Source organism: Danio aesculapii, chromosome 4, assembly GCF_903798145.1.
Source record: "Danio aesculapii chromosome 4, fDanAes4.1, whole genome shotgun sequence".
Classification (NCBI taxonomy): Eukaryota; Metazoa; Chordata; class Actinopteri; order Cypriniformes; family Danionidae; genus Danio; species Danio aesculapii.
The window spans coordinates 45,391,369-45,404,514 of NC_079438.1; the positions used below are offsets into that span (position 1 = coordinate 45,391,369).

The 13,146-nt window shown below is 37.0% G+C and overlaps 2 protein-coding genes across 9 annotated transcripts in view; one reads left to right on the forward strand and one right to left on the reverse strand.

The window, feature by feature from the left end:
- Positions 1 to 3,125, forward strand: part of prickle1b (prickle homolog 1b) — a 30,232-nt gene extending 27,107 nt beyond the window's left edge. For both annotated transcript variants that reach the window (XM_056455793.1, XM_056455792.1), the window contains exons 6-8: positions 25 to 211; positions 662 to 1,507; positions 1,605 to 3,125. In XM_056455793.1, the coding sequence (XP_056311768.1) occupies positions 25 to 211; positions 662 to 1,507; positions 1,605 to 2,542 (1,971 nt within the window). In that variant the 3' untranslated portion in view covers positions 2,543 to 3,125. The remainder of the gene's footprint in view (positions 1 to 24; positions 212 to 661; positions 1,508 to 1,604) is intronic.
- Positions 3,126 to 3,183: 58 nt separating this feature from the next.
- pphln1 (periphilin 1) overlaps positions 3,184 to 13,146 on the reverse strand; it is a 61,646-nt gene continuing 51,683 nt past the window's right edge. For all 7 annotated transcript variants that reach the window (XM_056455796.1, XM_056455798.1, XM_056455801.1 and 4 more), the window contains one exon: positions 3,184 to 4,120. In XM_056455796.1, the coding sequence (XP_056311771.1) occupies positions 3,926 to 4,120 (195 nt within the window). In that variant the 3' untranslated portion in view covers positions 3,184 to 3,925. The remainder of the gene's footprint in view (positions 4,121 to 13,146) is intronic.

Sequence of the window (13,146 nt, forward strand, 5' to 3'; positions counted from 1 at the left end):
AAATAATTCCACATCTTTTTACAGATTATCTTTGCTGATGAGTGTACCGAAGCTGAGGGTCGTCACTGGCACATGAAACATTTTTCATGCTTTGAGTGCGAGACTATTTTAGGAGGACAGAGGTACATCATGAAAGATGGCCGACCCTTCTGTTGTGGATGCTTTGAGTCATTGTATGCAGAGTACTGCGAGGCCTGTGGGGAGAATATTGGTGAGTTTCATAAGGCAACACAGACACTGAGCAATCCATCTGAAAGGCCACCTTCTTGCAAGGTTTTGCTCCAATCTGGTCCAACATACCTGCTTAAGAATATAGAGTAATCCCAAACATTTGGAGTAAAGTTGGAGCAAATATCTCCTAGAGCAGTGTTTCTCAACCACGTTCCTGGGGGACCAACAGCTCTGCACATTTTCCATATCTCCTTAAGCAAACACATCTGATTTAGATCATCAGCTCACTAGCAGAGACTGAAAGACCTGTGATGGGTGTGACAGACAAAGGAGACATCCAAAACATGCAGTGTTGGTGGTCCTCCAGGAACGTGGTTGTGAAACACTGTGCTAGTGGATGGCTTACCAGTAGCAGTAATGAAAACCTGTTGCATAAATATGTAGCCGATATATTACAGCTTTTCTCACTTCTTGATTTACCTTCATACAGGAGTCGACCATGCTCAAATGACGTACGAGGGTGTACATTGGCATGCTACTGACAAATGCTTTTGTTGTGCCCAATGTAAAACCTCCCTGTTGGGCTGTCCCTTTCTTCCAAAAGATGGTCGGATCTACTGCTCTAAGGACTGTAGCCTAGGTGAGGATGTCCATGCTTCTGATTCTTCAGACTCAGCTTTTCAGTCCGCAAGATCACGGGAATCTCGACGCAGCATTCGAATGGGAAAGAGTAGTCGCCCTACAGAGCAGTGCCAGCAGACAAAACTGTATACAACAACAGATTACAGGACCTCTAGTCTATGTGGCGACAACACGGAGACAATGTGTCATCAGCTGGAGAGAATTAACTTTACAGAGGACAACTACTGGAGAGAGCGAGATGAGCAAGAAGCCCCTGAGGACTCTGTGGAAGATTGGGCTGAGCATGAAGACTACATGACTCAGCTGCTCCTGAAATTTGGAGACCGTGGTGTCATCCACACGGAGGACACCAGGGCAGCAGAGCCATGGATGGTGAAAGACACTGAAACCAACAGAACCAAACCAGAAATAAAGATAAGTGGCCACAATTTGGCAAGTAAGAAGCACCACACCGAGATGTATTGGGCCCAGTCTCAGGACGGACTTGGAGACTCTGCCTACGGTAGTCACCCAGGCCCAGCTAGTGCCAGAAAGATACAAGAGCTGGAGATGGATCAGGGAACAGTGCCTGGATTCTGGTCTGAGCCAAGGCAATGGTATGAAGACTCATTAGAGTGCATTACAAGTGAACTTCGGAAGGCAGAACACAATATTGGAGATTCAATGGATTCTCTAGCTCTTTCAAATATTACAGGTAAGAATGTCTTCTTTAAACAGACTCTACAAGAGTCTCGCAATTTTTGTTTCTTCTTAAATTTAGATTACTCACAACATGTCTTTCCTTTTTTCAGGAGCTTCAGTGGATGGGGACAGCAAGGACAGACAGACCATGTACTCTCTCCAAAACATGAAAGACCAAGAGAGAGAGATGGAAGAGTGTGATAACATTAGTAACGTGGGCACACTAAACTCCTCAATGCTCCACAGAAGTGCTAATTCCCTGAGGAGTTTAAACTCTGAGCTAGACCATGAGGAGACACTGGGGCAGGGAGCAAGAGAAGATGACGAAGAGGACAGAATACCACCATATTTTGGAGCAGAACCCCCATCTCCACTGAATCTTCCAGTGCTGAGAAGGACCAAGTCACAATCTCAGCCCCAATCCAGACCTCAGCAAGTGAAGTTCTCTGATGATGTTCTGGACAAAGGATATTATGGTGCACTGGGCTTAAGGCAACCACCAATGAGCGAGAGGACACGCAGGAGGACCTATCACATGGAGGAGGAGGCGGCAGCAGCAGCAGAGAGACGTCCTGCTAACAGACATCACCACAAACGCAGGCACAGTCGGAAAACGCGTTCAGAAAATGCATTGCACCTGCCTTCCAAAAATCGTGGAAAACTGCATGTTGTGCCTCAGGTAATCAGCTCAAACATGCCAGAGCCCCGGAATGGTATTCTACTAAATCACTCAGCACACAGTCAGCACCCTTATCATCAAGCCACCTCAGACTTTCCTCAGCAGGGTATGGTCCGACTGGACCAATTCCAGGACTTTTGTGATGATGATGAAGAAGATGATTGGTGTTCAACATGCTCTTCTTCATCTTCAGAATCTGAGGAGGAGGGATTCTTTCTTGGTCAGCCAATCCCTAAGCCCCGATCCCAAAGTTTTCACTATTATACGGAGGACTATCCGACTCGGGTCACGGCTTTAACGCCTCCTTTTGGCTCAAGGACCAAACTGAAAAAGAAAGGTCACAAGGGAAAGAACTGCATAATTTCTTAGACTGAAGACTGCCTCTGTTGCAGCTGGAATAAACTCATGCCTGATCCTACAGAAGATGGAAAGTTCTCTTTACAAACACTGAGAGCCAGTTATGTTGCTGTTGTACAAACAATGAAAGTAACATGTAAGATTTCCTTGTACATTGTATTCCCAAAAGCAAAATAAGAGTAGCATGTAGACTAACTAAATAATTATTTAATAGTGCAAGCAATGTATATTTGTTAAATTAAGATTGGAATACTGATATTTTTATATCCAATTATGTAAAATGAGTAATTTCCACAATTTACTGACCTGAGATGGAGTTTTTATGATTATTAATGAACTAATTGAGGTTTGCTGACCAGGGATTTGCAAATGCAAAATATATATGCACTATTCATGCGTGATGCCCTCGTTATGTTACTCTACAGGTGTAATAAGTGCACCCTTTAAGATTTCTCTGTCCATGATGTGTTTATGCGCTTAAACAATGTTAGGGGAATCTTTCCCCTAGTATATACACAATACACCACAGGTAACCATACTATCCTTTTTATCGTTGAGATGTCAATAAAATATTTCAAGAGAGATTTAAAACATTCCCTTGCAACTTGATTTTTTCCCCCCAATGGCTTCTTGAGAAATAATACTAAAAAATGTATCACCAAACAGCAATTTTATTTAATTACAAACATGAAACCATAAAAAGGGCTCATTAAATCAAAAGGAAACATGCACTGTGGTAGTTTCAACACTCTTTAATACTCTACAAAGAAAAAAACTACATAAACACTTGTGTTGGGGTTTCATAATATGATGACTGGAAAGGTTAATAATAATAAAAAAAGGTGAAAATGTTTTACTGTCAGTTGCACAACTTAACATAACTACAAATAGCAGCAATTAGCTGAACCCATAAAGATTATGTTTCATAATTCATCAAATTGTCATTGTGACTTTAAGTGTCTTGATTGGCAACATCATAGAACCCTTTCGATTTAACCATACTTGATCATGACAACAGTCATCATTCAATAAATCTCCCCAACGGGTTAATAAACCTCTTTAGTTTCCGTAATGAACGAGAGACAGTGAAAACCCTCCTGTGTCATTACTTACTTTATGCTTACCATCTCATTTTTTTTATTTTATCCACCTCCTCAAAGGTTACAAAGAGTTTATACAACCTAACAACTAATTTCAGTGGATGAACGGGACTGCATGAAGGAAATATTTAAAGATGTTTTCGTTTGTTGTGTACCAGGAAGTGTGGAGACAAAGTACACATTGTACAATGGCTTTCACATAAATGACATCCTTTCACATAAATGAGATCCTTTATATAAACAATAAAGGAGTACAGGTTCAGAAAAAACAAACTTCAGGAAAAACGAGGCCACCTTAGACAGCAGGTTCGGGCTGTCGTACCACCTCGTCGAGTTCAGCAATGAAGTGTTGCAAGTCCTCAAGACATCGCTCACGGATCTCGATCAGGTTCTCTTTCAGTGGGTTTTGCAGGTGCTTCTCTAAGCTAGGTTCCTTGGCCACCAGCATCTTCACCACCATGCCAAACGTCTCGCAGTCCTGACGATAGACCTATAGAGCATACAGGGCAATGACATAATTAGAATTCAGGAAAAATTTACAACACGATGACTTGAGAACATTCATAGTAAATCAACATATAACATTATATGTTCATGTCTCAATGATCTTAGTGGAGTTTACTCTACTAGTTTATTCCCATTCCCATTTGTTTTGTCTGTGTGTTTTTTGACTCTCAAAAGAGTCTGTTATGAATGATCAAGGACTACAGTTTCATCAAAGAAACATATTAATTTTCTACTGAACATAGAAAGTCACCTACATCATTGATAGCTCATTTTAATTCTGAATAACATGACTAGGGTTGTCAAAACTATTGACTACTGACATTTTAAAAGCATCCACCTTCGGCTAACATTTAAATTCTTAAACAGCTGATTGGCCACATTCATATCCGTTGAGCATGTAAACACAATCAGCAGTCTTTCAGAATATGCTCAAGAGTGCACAAATGCTAGAAGAAACTGGTTCCGAAGTCAATACTATTGACAACCCTACACACCACTGAGCAAAATGTTCAGTTCTACACACTTCATTGGCCCTAGACAAAGATGAAACATTAATCTAGCAATCTATTTAATCTTAAGTGTTGCCAGACATGACATTGGTCCAATCCCAGTTCTGTTTTTGTACCCCTACCCCTTCCTCTTGGCCCTTGAAACAAAGCGTGAAGAGCTTCAAAATTTACCCCTAAGAAATGGGACACCACTACACCTGCACATGTCATCGTGATCTCTTGCTTCGTATGAGATCGACGATCGCGACTGCTGTAGTTAATCCAGTTGTGTTATTTTGTTTGATATTTATTATCAGGAAATCACTGAAGGCGTAAATCATGTTATAATGATATAATGTGGCAATAAGCTCGTAACTGTACTGTGCATTTACACCATCACCATATCTATGTAAACACACAAAAACAACATTAACATTATAGCGGACATTGTAAAAAGCTAATTGTGGGACTGCAATACAGGAGTTATTATTACGCATTACAGAAAGAGAAATTTAGCTATATTTAAACTTTATTTTTTTTTAAAAAGCATGACGGTAAAGCATGAACGCTGTTATGAATGTATTAAAACATATGCTTGTTTGTCATAAAGATTCGTAATAATGATAAAAGATACAAATTTTTGCATATCCTGACCTCCGTGTGCAGCCATGCTGCTGTTGTAGATGGTGCATTGTGGAAAATTTTCTTACCCCTTGGTTTCGAGTGTGGTCTTGAAAAATCTCCCTTTCGAGGGGCATCTGGTCCTTCCCCTTGCCCCTACACCTTCACGCTAAAGAGAATTGGGACACCCCTACCCCTTCACGTGAACACACAAAACGAGGGGTAGGGGTAAGGGGAAGGGCTAAGGGGTATAACTGGGATTGGGCCATAGTATGAAAATCTCATAGAACCATCGATAAAAGCCTTTTGAATATTCTGTTTGGAGAAGACACGGATGGAGACAAGGATGGAGAGCAGTTTTGTTGTATATTTAAGTGAAGGCTCTGTCTTTCTGATCTGCCATTCAGACGACAGAACAAAGCCCCAAACCAAAACTCTCAGAGCTCGGTTATGTTTACTGTGGTTGGATAATCAAACACTTCTGGACATCAAAGCCATGCTTCAGACCCAGGGGAGTCTGCATAACCTCTGCAATTACCTTCACTCACACACAACCCTTAGGACATGTAACTTATAGCAGCAGATGATATCTTAAATTTACTCTACAATTTACATCAGGAGATATAAATCAGGCCATCACAACTTTACGATGGCATAGAGCAACACAATATGGCCAACTAATGAGAAACTTAAAAGAATCTGATGCTTTCTCAACATAGTTTCCGACATATTGCATAACCATGAAGTAACATCTGGAAGTACTTAAAATATTACAGGAATAGAAAACTTACACAGTATAATAATAATAATAATAATAATAATAATAATAATAATAATAATAATAATAATAAAGACAATTCATATCCTCTGTGATTCTCACTACCTGCCTTCACAAGCTTTTTATCTGAAAAGAAACGTGCCCACCCAACTAATTGTGCTGACTAAGAATTTCTCTCTTTTTTTTTTTTTGCAGCAAGCTCCTCATTAGCTTTTCACATCAGGCCTCTTTCCCATGGCTGAGTCAGGTTCTAGTAAAAATGAGATCACCTGGTTCCAGGAATCACCAAAGCCCACACACAAAGCCCTGAGTTCTTGTGTGAGAACTGCCTCTAATAGTCATTAAGCCGAAGAGGTTCAGTGAGAAGACTCTAATAGTCAATTAGAACATTCCAGAATAGAATGGATAAATGATGTAGAAAGGAAGCTCTTAGGAGCCTAAGGCTGCAGGTTAAGCAGACTGCATATAGAGTGTGTGATTGTTTAAACTGCATTAATGTGCAACCAAAAAAAATGGTTTCTGGAGCAAGAAACTGAACGGTAATGATGGAATGGTACAATATGTATTTAGGCTTCTAATGCATATTATGTATTGTACAGTTGCAAAATTAGTCCAAATGATTAATCGTTAATTTATAACTATTGAATTCTTTTAAAAATATTGCACAAGTGTTTCTTAGCAGAGATCTAATAACTAATTCCTTTCGTCTTTGTCATGTTGACAGTATGTAATATTTTACTAGTTATTTCACAACTAATATTTAACTTGAATTGCAATTTTAAGGCTTAACTAGGTTAATTAGGTTAACTAGGTAAGTTAGGTTAATTAGGCAATACAGTCATTGGACAACAGAGTTCTGTTTGTTCAGTTGGGGCTAATAATATTGACTCTAAAGATTAATAAAAAATTAAAACAATAGTAATATTGACCTTGGTGGTTTTTAATATATTAATATGTATTCCAGCTAGGGCTGAACGATATTGGTAAAAAACATGACATTGCCATATTTTCATTCACTGCAATATACATTGCGATATAAATGGAATTTCACCAGATGACTTGAATAGCATGTAAAAAGTTCAGAATTTTAGATAGATTGAAATGATTGTGGATTGATTTTGTATTGAATGTATCTGCATAAAATATAAAAAAAATAACAAGCATAATTTAACACAACAGACAAAAGATGCAAATAAAAAGTGATTTATAACTTTCTGGGGAGTCAAAGAGTATTCAGAAGCAGAAATTAAACAATCACTGTATAATAACAACACTATATTGTTTTAAGTACAAATGTACAATTAACCTTTGAGCTAGAAACGTTTAATTCATTGTGCCCAAATGTTAAGTTTGCTCAAAATTCTTACAGTCAGGCCTTGCAAATAATAAACTTTCCCTCAAAAATACCTCCACTATGTTGTTAACTGTAATGTCTGGTCAACTATAATCCCAACTACATTGCAGATCCCTGCGATATGACTATTGCGGACTCGCACATTGTGATATCGATGCTGAAACAATATATTGTGTAATCCTAATTCAAGCCAAACTAAAAGGGCTTTCTCCAGAAGAAAAAAAAAATGTACACCAGTCAGGAAATAACTGAAAATTAATCAAAACTTCATAATATTTAGCTTCAACTGTATTATTACGAGCTTTAAAATAGCATGCTAAAGAAGGGGGTAGTGATGAAATTGCAGCAAATATTTCCCAACATTCACCAGTTACAGTGTAGTTATACACAAAGCAATACTTAAAAATAAGTCTGTCATACCAAGCAGCATTCTGTTGCTCATTACAGTAAATCTATCTATAAAACCACATGAGGTGAACATTTTGTCCTTCTAACAGATTCCTATAAAAATAACATGACTTCAACTATGAACACCGGTTTAGCTAGAATAAAATTAACTCTCATTTGTCTACCACAAACAAACATCTCAATTTGTTGAGCATTAACTGTATAAACAAGCACAAACCCTTAAAATTTGAGGTGCCATTTAGGCATTTAACACAAATTGTCCGGCATAAATACTGTAAGCTAAGAGAAGAAACCAATAGCTGCTTATGCAAGAGAAAGTCAGGTAACACTTTATTTTAATGGTCCATTTGAGTATTAGTAGACTGTCTGCTTAATATCGGTTAACACTGCTTCTTTAACAGACTTTTAACTGACTATAAGTTACATGTCAACTTGTTCTAACCCTAACAGTCTACTTATAATCTAATGAGAATTAGTTGACATGTAGATGAAATGGAACTTAAATTCAACAAACGGACCATCAAAATAAAGTCTGACTGAAAGTCGGTACATAAGACTACCCTGAACAACTGCCCGAGAGTCTGTGTGGGCATTAACTATATGTGTGGCCTAGAATTCAGTTCAGATTAGATGAGAAGCGGGGGTTATGGTATCGTTATCACAATGTCATCTGAGTATAGTGAAAAGAAAACACGCCTAAGCTAAAAATAAAGCACCGCTAAACTCCGTGAGGAGGGCTAACTTGAAGCAGAGGCTAACAGGAAGCTCTTAAACAATCAAATTTAGCCCCTGCTGCTTTATAACAATTCGATTAATCGTTTTTATAGCATTAGTTATGATTCATGAAGCTAATTTTAGGGAAAACGTTCACCCGCCGCTGTGTCCTGTTATGAAATGTTTTAAAAACCTTGTGCACACAAATCCACTCAGTGATTTAATAATTCATAACAATGCCAAGAACGCTGGGAAGTTATTTCCTAGAGTTAGTTCTAGTTCCATACGCTTCCTGCGAACCCCACCTCTGCTACCCCATCAAACAGGAAGACTGAATGGGACCTCGAGAGAGTGTGTGTGTGTGTTATTGTTAAGCCTTTCATGTGTCATTTTTGTACTCTGGGAGGCTGATTCAAGATAGCAAAGAATTATTCAGGAAGGGTGGGACAAGGAGGGAAAACTGGGAAAGCATCTTTAAGCTAATAACTTTCAGAGTGGTTCTCCTAAAGTTCAATTCGAGTTTAGCATGATGAAAGTCCATTTTATTATAGAAAAATTTAAAAGATTATATTTTGGTGTAGGAATTTTAATATAATCAGCTGTGCCGAAAGCAAAATAATATTAGACTAAAATAATATTAGCTATAATAAGCTATACACAAGCTAGCTCAGCAAACAATTTTGTGTTTAATAGTCGTCTAATAGACATCTAAACTTAGACAGCTTGGCAAAAACAAGGCTAAACTTGGGCTGTCAGTGAAAATCCGTCTAAGAATAGCCCAAAACTAAATTAAAGTTGTCAAATAGACAGATTGGACAGACTTTATATGTGTAGTCATTCTGTTTATTTGATTCTTAGACTTCTATTAGATTTTCACTGACAGTTCAAATTTAGCCTTGTTTTAGCCAAGACGACTATGTTTAAGATGTCTATTAGACACCTATTAGACATCTAAGAATAGTCCAAAACTAGACTAGTCGTCAAATAGACTGATTAGACAGAATTTGTATGTGTTAGTCATCAAATAAACAGAATGTCTACACATATTAAGTCTGTCTAATCGGTCTATTCGACGACTAGTCTAGTTTTGGGCTATTCTTAGATATCTATTAGATTCACTGACAGCCCAAATTTAGCCTTGTTTTAGTCAAGATTACTACGTATAGATGTCTATTAGACATCTATTAAACCCAAAGAATAGTCCAAAACTAGTGTATAGTCGTCAAACATACAGATTAAACAGACTTTGTATGTGTAGTCAATCTGTTTATTTGATGACTAGACTAGTTTTGGCGTATTGTTAGACGTCTATTAGATTTTCACTGACAGCCCAATTTTGGCCTTGTTTTAAGCCAAGTCGACTATGTTTAGACGCCTATTAGACATCTATTAGACATGTTTTATAAACAAAAATTGCTTGCTGGGAAGCTAGCTATAGCTAACATCAATAAAAACAATGACATTTTCTAAATTAGACTGTATTCTATCAAATAATTGGCTGCACATCCATAAACCCAAAAGGCATTCATTTATAATTTGCTAGCATATACATTTAACTTTAATGGGGGGGAAATAGGTCTTGGTAATGCCTGTAATCTGAAACAGGAGCATCTAAAACATAAGCATGAAAACACAGTCGTTGGGGATGACTGTGTATGAGTATTTTATTTTATTTGATCTGACATATTTAGATCAGAAACATCAAATAGGATTAAAGAAAGATGGAATCAAACATCCCTGACGGACCTGAAAGCTTTGCTTCAGACCCAGATTAAGCCTCACCGTGGACTGCAGAACTATCACAACAAAGATGCCCTACTTACAACGCTTTAGCAGTAAGGAATTCAGGCTTGTTAAAATCGCACGGGCTCATCTGTAAAATAAACGTCTTGCTGGTCAAAACAAAACATTCGAGAGCCAACTAGATTCCTCTTTAAGCATGACTGGAACTCAACTTGTTTGAAGAATATGCTCACTGTTGGGAGGAAGTTCATCAAAAAAATAAGAGCATACAAACAAATGGATAAAAAAAAAAAACAATAAAAGCTCTTATAGTAATAGCTCAATAGTATATAGTTAGTAAAATGACACTTCATTGCAAATCTATATGACTTTATGTATAATATAATACATTTGAAGAATTGTTAGACACTCTTTTCCATTTAATTAGTCCAAATGCAGATAAAAACGTGCAAATCTGACAGCTAAAAAGATGCATATTCATATCGCATGTTTTTAATGTATTAGGAAAAAACAACATGCTGTATAGTATCTTCATTTCGGTCACTTTTTCATCTTTTTTTCTCAGCACTTCTACTGAAGTGTTTAGATTTGCCCTGAATGCACATACTTCAGTGGCAGTATGTGGATGCCTTTCAGGCCAAAGCCTGTTATTTTAGAGTGTGTTTTTTTCTGTTTAAGTGTCCACCAGATGTTTAGCTTTTCCCTCAATCTGGTCTAGCCATCTCTGTACTCTGCACCCTTTTTCAACAAACGTTTGCGGGCATTCACTAAGATATGTCAATAATTTATGTACACTTTCAAAAATGCTGGGTTTTACACAGTTCAAAACACAAAGTAAACAAATTTAAGTGGATTGAACGTAAATCAATTAAGAAAAAAATCTCAAGAATTGAGTCGTTTCAGCTCATTTTAAAGTATCTTGAACAAGCAGCAGAAATATTTTTTTTTGCATAGAAAAAGGCACCCAAGTTCAAATTCAAACCATGTACTCAAAACTCTAATTTGTTTTCGATATGTAAATAACCCAATAAAGTTCAAGGTTGTGTCAAAAGCCGACAGTTAAAATCTTGCAGCGTCAGCAGCTATTGAGCCGAAGGCAAGCGCTCAATAGGAGGGCTGGTGCAGCACTCCTGGGGGATCTCATCTCTCTTTTAATAGAGCCAGTAAAAAGACAGAGGAGAGAGCAGGAACTTTATTACCATCGTTTTGAACTTGTATAGAAAGCAGAGACACTAAGGTGCCTATTTATCACCTTACTAAATGCAATGGCCAAACAGAGGTCAAGAGCAAAAATACATGAAAGTAGTAGCACTCAAAAGTACTTCTAGCCCAACATGAAATCAAAATTTACAGTTTGCATTAGATATGTTTTCATCCAAATTTTTTATGCGCATAAAAATACGCTTGATGGAAAAACGGCAAGATGGGCATAAACTTTGAAAACGTGCATAACTGAGCGTTTGCGCATAACTGAGTAGGATAAACTTTTAATTCGATAAAAAATGATGTGCATAAACTAAGATGGAAACACTTTTACTAAACAAATTCCAGCATGCGCATAAAAAAAAGGTAATGTGATTTTGTTATAAGAGATCATGTGATGATGAAAATGTGTGTAAATGGACAAACCAGCAGGCTGAGCACACTACAAAACATCTGAAATGTTGTTTTGGTCATTCTAAAATGCCTTCCTGTTTCAGTATGTGTTATTTTATTATTAAATACCTCCAGAACTGTCAACTGTCCACACCTCCAATCGCCACCATGTGTTCATTATGTGTCAGCATCGTCTTTTGAGGCGCAAGTCATTTATTAAATGAAGAAAAGATTCACGCAGCTTCTCCTATAACAGCAAATTCTGCGTTCACTGTTGATATTTGGCGCCAGTTTGTCAGTAAGGGACGATTTTGTTCTCTTTGACTCGTTGGATGGAAACGCTGCTTTATCTTTTATGCGATAATCCAGAACCAATTGCGTGGATCAAGGAAAATAAATATATTTATGCTTTTTTGGAGTCAAACACTTTGAACAACGCTTGAACAAAATTTAAGACCTCGTAAAAATGCGATGAAGACTTTTTTAAACCTTTTAAGGGCCTTTTTTTCCTCCTAATTGATTTATCAACTTTTAATACCTTTAAAGACCCCGCAGACACCCTGACTAATGATTATTTCTAATGGCCAGGTTGGGCCAAAGGATTTTATTTTGTCTTGCCACCAAATGTAATTATTTCTTAGAAATGAATGTGTGAAAACAAGAAAAATCTAGTTGTGCACACTTTTTTTCCACATAATACGCTCTTTTTGACAAAAAAATGACAAGTTTAACATTAAAAGCATATTTATTGTGGAGGCAATCACAATCAAAACTTTTTAATAAAAAAAAAAAAAAAATTAATAAAAAAATAATCAAAACAAATTGTTGGCTTTTGGTCCAAATTGATTTAGCATAACTTCTAGTCAACCTATTCAAGACTATTTATAAATATTATGTCTAGTATGACTTCTGTAAAGAGTTTTTGTACGAATGGAAGATAACGTAAAGGGGTATATTGCTCTGTTATTATTATGAGGAACTGTGTAATTGTTTTTAGTTTTCTTTCCCTGGGAATTGGGCAATTAATTTGTGGAAACTGCTGTAAAACATTTTTAACAGCTATTGTAAATTCTATCTCTTTGCAATAAATAAAACTTTAATATAAAGTTAAATATACAAAAAAAAGGTTTTATAAAGATGGATTGTTGGTGATTGGATGGATGTCAGCCTGATTATGTAGCTTTACTTGGACAGAGGAAAATTAAGACCTGTTTAAAATGATTTAAGGCACACAACACAATATTTCAATAAATTTAAGACTTTTTAAGACCTAAAAATTTGTTTTTGAACTTTAAGACATTTTAAGG